At 50.9% G+C, this 12,406-nt stretch overlaps 1 protein-coding gene across 1 annotated transcript; it reads right to left on the bottom strand.

Annotated features, from left to right (window-relative positions):
- Window positions 1-5,445: 5,445 nt before the first annotated feature.
- On the bottom strand, window positions 5,446-7,442 carry LOC135181473 (GSK-3-binding protein-like). Its single transcript, XM_064154709.1, has one exon. The coding sequence runs from the start codon at window positions 7,062-7,064 to the stop codon at window positions 6,465-6,467; it is 600 nt and encodes a 199-aa protein (XP_064010779.1). The 5' UTR covers window positions 7,065-7,442; the 3' UTR covers window positions 5,446-6,464.
- Between the last annotated feature and the right edge of the window lie 4,964 nt (window positions 7,443-12,406).

Genomic DNA, 12,406 nt, shown 5'->3' on the forward strand with positions numbered 1-12,406 from the left:
GCTGCCCACAGCCTCAGCCAGCCTGGCCTTAAACACCTCCAGCCATGGGGCCTCAACCAGCTCCCTGGGCAACCCCTTCCAGCCTCTCACCACTCTCATGCTCAACAATTTCCTCCTCACCTCCAGGCTGAACCCACCCATCTCCAGATTCACTCCATTCCCCCTAGTCCTGTCACTCCCTAAGGCCTAAAAAATCCCTCCCCTGCCCAGGGAGGTGGTGGAGGCACCGTCCCTGAAGGTCTTCAAGAAAAGCCTGGATGAGGCATTCGGTGCCATGGTCTGGTTGACTGGCTAGGGCTGGATGCTAGGTTGGACTGGATGAGCTTGGAGGTCTCTTCCAACCTGGTTGATTCTATGGTTCTATGTTTGGATGTGGTGTTTGGGGATATGGTTTAGGATGAACCTTGCAGAGTAGGGTTAATGGTTGGACTTGGTGATCTGGAGTGGCTTTTCCAACCTGGATGTTTCTGTGCTTCTGTATCACCAGTGCTGCCTGCTAACAGCAGGAGAGGATTAGATAACCCACTCATCTCCCATCCTGCAGGAGAAGCTGGGGATGTATGAACCCACATTGATGCACCTGCCTCAGCACTGTTTGGTTGCCTGTGGAATACTACTCACCTTGTAGAAATGAAAAGGGATCACAAAGTGGATTTAAGAAGACTAATATAAGAACACTAATAATTTGCACCTTAACTTAGAGCCCATGCTTCTGTAGATCTATGCCTTGAAACAAGAACAGTTGTTGTGATACAGGTAGAATAAGCCCTGACCTCCTGTGATAAAATGCTTAGAGCAGCAAATGTTTAGTGTTAAGCCAGCCACGATCCATTTCCTCTAATGAAACCATTTTCATCCTGGTGCTATTTCATCACATACCACCAAATGAATAATGTATGCATTTAACTCAGTGCTGCTCCTAAAAGTGATCCCTTTGAGCTGGAGGACTGCAACCTCTGGGCTGTAAAAGCAATTGGAGATCAGCTTCTGCAGGGCAGCTGATGGCACAAGCCCCATAGCGTGCCAGGGAGCAGCAAAGTTCCTTGCATGAGAACTCACAGTACCTTACATGTGAGGAAAATGAAAGCTTTTATTTATGCTCTGACTTAATCATTTGGCTTCCAAGTGCAAAAAATTCTTCCCCCCCCCCCATTTTTACAATTGTTACTGCTATAAAACCTGTACTTGGGATTGGAGCTGAACATATTAAACTTCTTCATATAGCTCAGGAGCTTACAGCCTTTCTTTAGCACCTCTTCATGAAGGTCCTGCCAAGTCAGGGACTATCAGGGAGACACAGAGGCAAGGCATTTAGACAATTTCTTTTGATGGCTGATGCCCTCATGCCTACAGAGATGAAGAGCACCCTTGACTGGTGTATTACTCTACCAGAGACCACCAGATTAGATCACAGGAAGCCCAAATAACACAATTTAGACCCAGGATGTCGCATAAGGAACAGCTAATGCTGCATGACACTGAATTTATGGTGCCTGCATTCCTTTAACTTCCTCTGTTGTAGAGTCTACAGTGTCTAGTAGTGTGGCCTGGGCACACTGCAGCCTTCCTCTCTCTAAAGGCACCAATTCTTTCTTCTCCAGTCATGGAAACTGCAGAGTGGCAATTCTGCAGCTTTGCCAAAGGTGGTCAAGATTAGTCATACAGCTAAAACATCAGGTTTGGAAGAGAAAAAAAGCAAACCAACCTCATTGGCTCAGGAAATGAGTTTGCTGGTGTCATTTTTGTGTTGCTGAGAAGGCATTGATGCAATTATTGTAGCATTTTGTGTGGTGTTTTCCAGCTACTTCTAAAAACAAACAGACACAACTCAGACCCACCAACCAAAAAAAAACCACCACAGGAGGAAATGCCCACAGAACTTGAGAGGACTTCTTCTCTTAACTTTGCTCATTTCATTGCAGCTAGGGTTTCACCCTGGATTTTTGCCCTATGTTGTACAAACTGAAGATGAAATACAGCTGCAGCTTGACCTCCAACTCACACATTGCGAAGTTTCTAAGAAGTAAACCAAATCTTGGTGACCAAGAAGTGACCAAGCCACTATATTTGAAGCCAAATGGATGTGCAAGTCAGAAGTATCTACCAAAAAGCAACTAAGGAGAGCAAAGCTACTGAATGTTTGGGAAAAGCAATGATGATATGGACAAAAGACATGCAAAAGAGAAAGATGACAACAAGCAAGTGAAAATAATGGCCTGGGGAAGGGATGCAGGAGAGGAGAATTGTGGAGCCAGGGACTAGGAGGGAATGATGGAGATGGAAATGTCAGATGGGACTAGCCCTGGCTGTCCAGAACTTAAGTTGTGCATTATCCAGCCTACATCTTTCTCCTCCCTTATGCCTTCTATGAGATGCACTTAAGCTTGAAAACCTTTAAAAGCAGATTTTAAGGACTTAGGGCAGAGTCCCTACTTTTCTGCTGCATTTATTATGCTGAGTACTATACCAACACAAATTTTCCTGGAATATCTAATTGCTGGTGCAATACACAATAGAAAGCTAAAAGGAAGAGAGGAGACACAAGAGGAATAGCGGACAAAAGTCATTCCACCTGCCAGATTTCTGCCCAAACTGAGTTAAAGATCTCAGGGTGCATGATAATAGAATGAGCAAGATAGGAAAAGGGTGGAAGCTGAATTCAGGCCCAAAATGCAGCCCCCTGTAAATACCATGAAAAATAACTTCTCTCCCAATGCATTGTAATCTCAATAAGTATCTAAATGGCTTGGGTTTGATATGGATGAGGCACTTAGTGCCATGGTCTAGTTGACTGCATAGGGCTGGGTGCTAGGTTGGACTGGATGATCTTGGAGGTCTCTTCCAACGTGGCTGATTCTATGGTACTACAGCTCCTGTGATCCACTGCAAAACCTTGATTTAAACTATTTTGTTTTCTGGCAAAGATAAAACTTAGCTAAATGCCTATTAGGAAAACAGAATTTTATTCTGAATGTAAAGCTGAAATAAACTACATTTTCACTAATTAAGCTAATCTAAGCATACAGCAAAGACCAAGTGCAGCACGCACCTGAATTCACTTTTTGCTTGTTTAGAAACCAACAACTGGCACCTGAGGACAGGCACAGGCTAAACGTATCAAAGAAATGCTACCTCTCAAAGAGCTATTTAGAGCTCACCCAAATGTTTACTTCACTGTTTCAACATTTTTTAACCTCTTCGGGAAACAAAGTAGATGGTGACTTTTACATCCAAGCATAGCACAAGGCTGTATTGCAACGAATCAGTAGGAGCCTTCTGACAGTGTTTCAGTTGGCCCAACACTTTGTAAAGCTTGGCTTCCAGAAACATCAAAACAAGCCACATTGAATCCATTCCCTTATGAAGAAGCTGTGTTTGGAAGATCGTTTTAAAGACTTGTCAGAGCAATGTGGCAATAAAGGGTGCTGCAGGAGCTGAGGATGGTCGCATTGCAAGTGTTGAAGTTGCTCAGGTCATCCGAAATCAGGGCCAAAAAGCCTCTTACCAAACCATCACACACTCTGCCTAACATTAAGCTCACCATAACTCTTCATAAATACATCTCCACATCTCCCAACCTCACACAAAGTTAAAAAGAAGGGAAAAAAAGGGGGGGGGGGGGGGGGGGGGGGGGGGGGGTGGAGGGGAGGGAGGAGAAAGAGCTATTTTAGAAGTAATTTAGGAAGCTTCGAAACCAATCAGGCACTGTGAAATTTATTAGCATCTTTTCTAAGCCTGGCTTCGACTGCCAGTTTATTGAAAAGTGTTATTCTAGTAAAATCCTGTCAAGGAATGCCTCCAGGATTTCAATGACTGCAAAGGACACTCGTAAAGTTAGCTGTTCTCATTAGTATCCAGAGGCTAGGATTTGGGCAGAGGTGGGAGGGAGAGGGGGATGAAGAATCGATGCATAATTATCAGTGGCAAAAAAAAACCCTCACCCAACAACCAAGTGGAAGTGAATCACATCTGCTATCAGAACTTCAGCTATACTTTTAAGTGCAGTTGTGTAACAACTCGGGCTCCAAGGGCTGTGCTCCCTTTTCAGTCTGTTTCCTCCAGCTCTTTTACTAATTAAACTACTCATCCTAGGGATCAAATTCAGCACAGACACAGCAAACACCTATCTGTCCTAGCATCTGAAGGACAGATACAAGCACGGGTAGGCGTTTCAGTTTTTAACTGGTGGGTAAAAGTGAAGCCAAAATTCTTTTTGAAGTACAACTTCCTTGCTCTTTTTTTTTTTTAACCCCCCAATGAAGAAAGAAACAACAAAAATCTCCGTGAAGCAAGGACAACCACACATCTACATGATTGTATTAGAGGCTAAGAACTAATGGCAGGTCCAAATCCTTTCCAAGTTGTGCAAAACGCAACAAAAGCAGCCTAAGTCAGGAAGAAAAACTGCTTCAGATGTTAGCAATTGAGGAGGTTTTAAAGCACACCGAGCTTCTTCCTTTGCTTTTTACGTGCTTTGATATGGCAAAGCCGGATCCTACTCCTAAACTCACTAAGATAAAGCTAATAATAACATCACATACTGTTCCCAGGGCACGAGGAATTCAGTGAGACATGACAAAAAGCTTCAGCATCAGCCTGTCAGTGGCTGGTAGCAGAGAAAGCAAGCTGAAATGTTGAATGTATTCTCGAAAGAACTAATCACACAAGTAAACGTAGCTGCTCAAATTGCTCTCTTGGACAAAGGCAAACATCTTCCCTTTTCTTTCATGTGGGATTGCTACCTTCTTCAAAGGCAAAGCTTTTACCTCAAATTGAGTGGGGGGCTGGGAGAATGTTATGCTCCAGGTCTGTCTAATGTGTTCACTTTTAATCTCGGAAGCTCAATTCTTTGATGCCTAAAAACCTCAGGAAGGACTTTTACCTAGGAAGCTGTTCAAAACATCGGAAATTAATCACCCCCAGCATCAAACCCTCACGTTTTGAAAGCAGGTTTAATTACTGCCTAAGCCTGCCTTCCTTTCTAGCCTTTCCCCTCGGAAGAAAGCAAAATAAAACTGAACAAGTAACCAACACAAGCTCTGTTCCCTCCCCAATATAAGATGCTCAATTTCAGTTTCAGTACAATTCGACTTAAAAATTCCAGCAGCCACACTCGCGGCTGCTCCCAGGGGCGTCTCAGGGCTCACGACTGAACGCTGCTGGCAAACAAAGGGGCTCCGTTGCGTCTCCGTGCATTAATAAGCAGTGTCCCACTGCATCAGACTATGCGGATTGTTGCGAGGATTTTTGTGTGTGTGTGCGCGTCTGCAAAATGGAGATCTCACAACCGAAAGCAGATCAAGAGGAACGTGCCTACGGGAGCATCATCCACACAGTAGTTTTGTTCTCGGTGAAGGGGGGGGGGGGGGGAATAAACAAATAATAACAATGAAAGGGAAAAAAAAAAATCACTTCCCTTTCACAATGAGACACAGAACCCGCAAATAAAAACAAGACCACGTTTATTCAGTACAGACAGGTTAAGACAGTCAGCCCTGTAAATCAGGCACACATCTGCGACACTCCGGTACGAAGTGCATATATTTAAAATCAACAGCTGCATCTTGTATTTGAGCCATTGAGTTTGTCAGGGAAGGGTGGGTTCAGGTTTTCTTTTTCTTTTTTTCCCTTTTCTTTTTTTTTTTTTTTTTTTTTTTTGGTAGAAAAAAAAACTTGTTCGGCTACCTTGATGTGAACAATGCGTCTCAGGCTCCATCCGTTCATCAGGCTTTAGTATTTTCAGTCCAGCTGCCTTACAGCTTTGATATTCACATTTTAAAAACTGCTTCATTACAGTCACAGCGAGGGGGCGGGGGGGGGGAAGGAGGAAAAAAACCCCAACACCAACAAAACAAAACAAAAAAAAAGCATTAAAAAAGACAGACAAAAAAAAAAAACCCAAACAAACAAAAAAAAACAGAGCAGTCCAGGGGGGGAAAGGAAACACCTCCCGCCGGGGTCAGCGACAATTATTGCAAATGGCTCCTGAGAGACGGAGCAGCCCCGCGGCAGCCGGGGGACCAGCGGCGGGGGGGTCCACAGCCCCGGCCGGGCTGCTCCGCCGGGGGGGGAGGAGGAGGAGCTCCGGAGGAAAGCAAAGAACGAGGGGCGGGGGGGGGGGGAAACGACGACACAACAACAGCGCGGAGCGGGCAGCGTGCGCGGTCTCGACGGTTGGGGAGAAGAGGGACTCGCCGCTGTGCCGGGGGTGACCTTGGGCTCGGGGGGGTGGCACAGCCGCTCCAGTCCAAATGACCCAGACCCCGCTGCGCCCGTTCCGGCGCCGCCAAGCAGCGGGATGCGGGGGGGACCCCGCCGCCGCCGTTTCGCCTCGGGGGGAGACTTCTATCGCGGCAGAGCCAACACCGCGCTCCCTCAGTCCGCTCGGCGGGCCCTCTCGCCGCCGCTAGCGGCCGCCCCAGCCGCGCTCCTCTGCCCCAGCCGCCACGGCTCGTCCCCGCCGGCTACTGCAGGGGCTGCACAGCCGCCGCTTCGGCCGCCTCGCCGTCCGCGCCGCTACTCCCCGCCGAAGCGCTGCCGCTGGAGACCGTGGAGGCCGCCGCCGCCGCTGCCGCCGCCGCTAGCTGCAGCCGCCGGACGGCTTCTTTGATGAGGTTGCCGGAGAGGATGAGCTGCTGCAAAAGCCGGTGGGGGTCCTCCTCCTCGGCCGTCCCGTCGCCCGGCCCTAGTCCCGATTGCTTCCTCCGGCGAGCGGCGCTCCGCAGCCAGCCCCTGCCGCACAGCTGCTTGGTCACCCGGTGGTGCCCGCTCCGGTCCGGGCGCGGGGTATCGGCGTGTTGTTGGTGGGCTTGCGACGGAGCCAGTCCCCGCGGCGCTATCAGGCCACCGCCACTGCAGCGCGGCGAGTAGGGGGCGGCGCGGTCGCGGGCGCTGCCAGGCCCCAGGTGCTTGGGGCCGCGGGGAGGCGGCGGCGCCCGCTGGGCGCTCAGCTGCAGCACCTCGCCCAGCTTTGCCACTAGTGCGTCCACCTCCTTGGAGCTCGCCTGTCCCACGGCGACCGAGCGCTCCAGCAGCAGGAAGCGCTCACCCGGGCGGCACGGCATCTCGGCCGGCGCCCTGCCGCGCCGCAGCGGGACCGGGGCCGCCGCCCGCCGCCCCGCGCGCACGCGAGCACACGCGGCTCCGGCGGCTGCGGTTGAAGCTGGAGCTCGGCCCGCTGGGGTTGGTTTGTAAACAATGGGTGACGCGGGGCCCCGGGCGCCTCCCACTGCGCCGGCCGGGGAGGGGGGGGAAGTCCCCGACACCAACCGCCCGTCGTCCGCTCCCGCCGCCAACAGCCTGCGCGGCGGGTGCGGGCGAGGGCGACTTGCTCTGCGGCGCAGGGGCGGCTCCCGCGGCCGCAAACTGCCGGTCGGGCGCGACTGCCCCGCGCCCACCAGCCGCACTGCTCCCTCTTGCCCCCCCCACGCCTGCGTGCCGCGTGGACCGGCCCGCTTTCAAACCCCGCACCTCGGAGCTTGGGGCGGAGCCGGGGTGATTGGCAGGAGGGGTGTGCGGGGGCGGGGCGGCCCGGGGCCGGCCGCGGGCGGGGCTGCGCGGCGCGGGCGGAGTCTTGGCTCTCTGTCGCCTCCGGGCAAGTGCCCGCGGGAGCCGTTGGGGGTTGCGAGCTGGTTGAGTGGCCTTGGGGGAGCAGCCTGCCTGCCGCCACTCGAGGGGCTTTTGCTGGGCGCCCGGCCTGCCTTCCCCTCGGTCGGTATTGCGTCTGTCTCAGCCTCCCCGGGCTGGCAGCTGCCTCCCCGGGAGACACCTAACCGCAGGGCTCCGTGTGCCAACGTAGGCCGATGTCCGTGTGCTGCCCCTCTTGGCTGCGCCGCCAAGGCGGCATTGCTACGTTTCTGCTTGCCCTTCAGCGGTGCTGGCGTTTCCCTAAAGGAGAGCTAGCAGCACGCAGCAGCGCTTCCTGGGGGGATCGCAAGTCGCGATTCCCGTCACAGTAGCCTACCGACGCCGTTAGCAGCGCCCGGTTCTCAGGTGCCAGCACACGCCGCTGCGCTGCCTGCGGGTCGAGCTTGGCGGCCGCGGTCTCGGCTCACCCTGCCGTTTCCCCGCACCCGGCAGCGCCTTGGTCCGAGGCTTAGTTCCTCGACGTAGAAATGCGTTCTGAGTCTTATTTTCCACCCTCTAAAATTAGCAGAGGTTTAGCAGGTCTGTGCGGGCCACGTCTCGGGTTTTCCACCTGCCTGCGGTTTACATGCATCACCAATGCTCTGCCCTGCCTCTTCCTGTCCCGGTCCCACTCCTTCCCTTCAATCCATCGCCGTGATCTTTAGGTGCTGAAGTTTCTACTGCGAGCCTTAAATGACATTTTGTGCATGTCAAAACTCCGGGGGCATAGTCCAGGACATGCTCATGCACGTAACAGGGCACACAGTCACCAATGCTGGGGAACCGCTAGTAAAGTGGAAGCAGCTGGCACAGGTAGCTGCTATCAGCACCACGCCCGTGGTTAATCAGTAAGCAGCTGGCAAAGGAAAGGGCATGTGCTTTGGGTAGGCCCTGTCGTGCTGAGCTGCTTTTGCTTGGTGTACAAAGCAAGAGACCCTGCGTGTGTGTACACGTGTTTGTGAACGTGCCTGCCACCTGAACGTGCCTAGGTGGCCAAGTCCACTAATACATCTCTGGGCTGGATTTAGATGAGGTGGGTACAAAGCATGCTACCCAGTCATTATATTCATATATAGGTAATGTGCTGATACTTTTTTTTTTTTCCTCAGCATCCTCTTTCTAACTGGCAATTAAAACTCACTTCGCATTGGTCAAGAGGTGATGAAGAAGTGAGATCCTGTTTCCTCTCACCAAAGTACTTTTAAGAAAATCATAGAATTAGAGAATCAGTCAGGGTTGGAAGGGACCACAAGGATCATCTAGTTCCAACCACCCTGCCATGGGCAGGGACACCCTACCCTAGAGCAGGCTGCCCACAGCCTCATCCAACCTGGCCTTAAACACCACCAGGGATGGGGCCTCAACCGCCCTCCCTGGGTAACCCATTCCAGCCTCTCACCACTCTCATGCTCAACAACTTCCTCCTCACAGCCAGCCTGAATCTCCCCACCTCCACCTTTGCTCCATTCCCCCCACTCCTGCCACTCCCTGATATCCTAAAAGATCCCTCCCCAGCTTTTCTATAGACCCCCTTCAGGTACTAGAATGCCACAAGAAGGTCACCTGGGAGCCTCCTCTTCTCCAGACTGAACAGCCCCAACTCTTTCAGTCTGTCCTCATAGCAGAGCTGCTGCAGCCCTCTGAGCATCATTGTGGCCCTTCTCTGGACATGCTCCAACATGTCCGCATCCCTCTTGTAATAGGGGCTCCAGAACTGGCTGCAGTGCTCCAGGTGCAATACTCACCAGAGCAGAGTAGAGGGAGAGAATCACCTCCTTCAACCTGCTGGCCACACATCATAGAATCATAGAATGGTCTAGGTGGGAAGGGACCTCAAGGATCATGCAGCTCCAACCTCCCGACGCAGGCAGGGACATCTCCCACCAGGTCAGGTTGCTTAAGGCCTCATCACTTTTCCTGATGCAACCCAGGATCTGGTTGGCCCTCTGGGCTGTAAGTGCACACTGCTGGCTTGTACCGTTATTCCCTAGTGATGCAGTATCCTTTCAAGTGAATTACAGGCCAGCCTACACAGATGGATCTACTTTAACTCCAGGGGAGATCTATATTCAGAGCACTTCTGAGTAGGTAATCTGGTATTCTGTACAAGCAAAACTGCAACAAACCAGTACAGCTTATTCTGGCCTTTTCTTCTCCTCCCACAAAAGCAAAATACCAGCAAAAGCTCAGTGCTGCTTGTGATTACATCTACACCTGGGGCTTTCATGAGCCCAGCAATGATAATCACAAATCGTGCTTCGTTGCCTCCCTAACCAATGGCAGCGCTGGGACAGGCTTGCAGGATAGCAGCCACGAGCAGAATCCTGATGCTCTTAGATGGTTTTTTTGATGGCAAACTTTAGTGCTGACCAATTGACAATCCACTAAGTACCTGCTGAGGATTTTAGGATTAAATCCACCGAAAATATTTACATAGAATGCTACTAAACAGGGTTAATGGTTTTACCACCTCAGCAAAGTGAGTGTCATAGATGTGCTTATCTCGTGCTTCATCAGAGATTTGTTTATGTGGGAGAACTGCACCAAAGAGGGATCAGTAGGAATTTACATTGCACTCACATCTGTGGAGCGGATCTCGGCACGTCAGCACCCAGAGACCTCTCTGACATTAACCCCCAGTCCATGCTGGGAACAAGCCTGAACTGTCTGCAGCCACCATCCTGGCAGAAATCACTACAGAAGTTTACAAGTGGCTAACTGTTGGCCAGTGCATCTGCACAGAAATGAGAGCAGCTTGACAGTGAGGCTTGCAATGAAGTGGCTGCCCTACATAGATGTGTCCTGATGCAGAGAATCACAGAATCATAGAATCAACAAGGTTGGAAGAGACCTCCAAGATCATCCAGTCCAACCTAGCACCCAGCCCTGGCCAGTCAACCAGACCATGGCACTAAGTGCCTCAGCCAGGCTTTGCTTCAACACCTCCAGGGATGGTGACTCCACCACCTCCCTGGGCAGCCCATTCCAATGCCAATCACTCTCTCTGGGAAGAACTTCCTCCTCACATCCAGCCTATACTTTCCCCGGCACAACCTGAGGCTGTGTCTCCTTGTTCTGTTGCTGGTTGCCTGGCAGAAGAGACCAACCCCACCTGGCTACAGCCTCCCTTCAGGTAGCTGTAGACAGCAATGAGCTCTGCCCTGAGCCTCCTCTGCTGCAGGCTGCACACCCCCAGCTCCCTCAGCCTCTCCTCATAGGGTTTGTGCTCCAGGCCCCTCACCAGCTTTGTTGCCCTTCTCTGGACACCTTCCAGCACCTCAACATCTCTCTTGAATTGAGGGGCCTAGAACTGGACACAGCACTCAAGGTGTGGCCTGAGCAGTGCTGAGTACAGAGGCAGAATAACTTCTCTGGTCCTGCTGGCCACACTGCTCCTGAGCCAGGCCATTGGCTCTCTTGGCCACCTGGGCACACTGCTGGCTCATCTTCAGCCTACTGTCCATCAGTACCCCCGGAGGTTATGAGTGATAGGAGTGGGCTGTCAGGTCAACCCTGAAGAGGCTTCTGGTCAGTTGGTTGACTCCTGAGTTAGCTATAGAAAGCTGGGAGCTATAGCAAGCAAGGACTAGGATAACTGCAATCTGGTTATCATACTGCTGGTGACGAGTTTTGCAACTCCACTTTAGCAGTTTGATACAATAATTTCCACTTTGATCAGAGGGCTGCAGCAGCTCTGCTATGAGGACAGGCTGAGAGAGTTGGGGCTCTGCAGGCTGGAGAAGAGAAGGATTCAAGGAGACCTTATAGTGGCCTTCCAGTATCTGAAGGGGGCCTATAGGAAGGCTGGGGAGGGACTATTGACAAGGTCTTGTAATGATAAGATGAGAGGTAATGGGTTTAAACTGGCAGAGGGGAGATTTAGACTGGATGTTAGGAGGAAGTTCTTTGCAGTGAGGGTGGTGAGACACTGGCACAGGTTGCCCAGGGAGGTTGTGACTGCTCACTCCCTGGAGGTGTTCAAGGCCAGGTTGGATGAGGCCTTGAGCAACCTGCTCTAGTGAGAGGTGTCCCTGCCTACATCGGGGGGTTGGAGCTGGATGATCCTTGAGGTCCCTTCCAACCTAGAGCATTCTATGATTCTATGATTAAGGATAGGGGCAGGCTCTTTTCAAAAATAAAGGGCTGAAAAGAATTACAGAACTATTGCCAACATTCTTCTGAGCCATAAGCATTGCCACAACTTTCCCTCCCCCCCCCCCCCCGTTTGTATTTCTCTGTTTCTATTCTGAGATTGCCAAAATTCCTGATGCAAATTGCTGCCTAAGACATTCTATTCCATTCATATCTAAGATGTTGCAACCATAATTGATTCTTTTGCATTGCTGTTGTTCATCTGGGCTCTTCTCTTTGCTGTTCACAGTTTTAGAAAGCAGTCTTTAAGGCACTTTAGTAACACTTGGCTTGCAGATATCCCTTAGCAGAGAATAAAATCTGAGTTTCATTAAAAAAGTACTAATTGTCTTAATTATGTGGACACCTATAAAATTTGGACAACATATTATAGCATTTCCTGAGGATAGTTTGTCAGAATATAAAGGTTGATTTATGTAGCTTACCTTCTGCACTGATTCTGCCAAGGTGGACAACTGGATGTGCATTCTGAGCTTTGAACCTATTCAGGATGAAAAAAGAAAACACTTTAAATACTTTGAAGTCCACATGCAGAGTAATCTCAGTCCTTCCACTACATCATAGAATCATAGAATCAACCAGGTTGGAAGAGACCTCCAAGGTCCAACCTAGCACCCAGCCCTGTCCA

The sequence above is a fragment of the Pogoniulus pusillus genome, chromosome 14 (genome assembly GCF_015220805.1).
Source record: "Pogoniulus pusillus isolate bPogPus1 chromosome 14, bPogPus1.pri, whole genome shotgun sequence".
Taxonomy (NCBI): Eukaryota; Metazoa; Chordata; class Aves; order Piciformes; family Lybiidae; genus Pogoniulus; species Pogoniulus pusillus.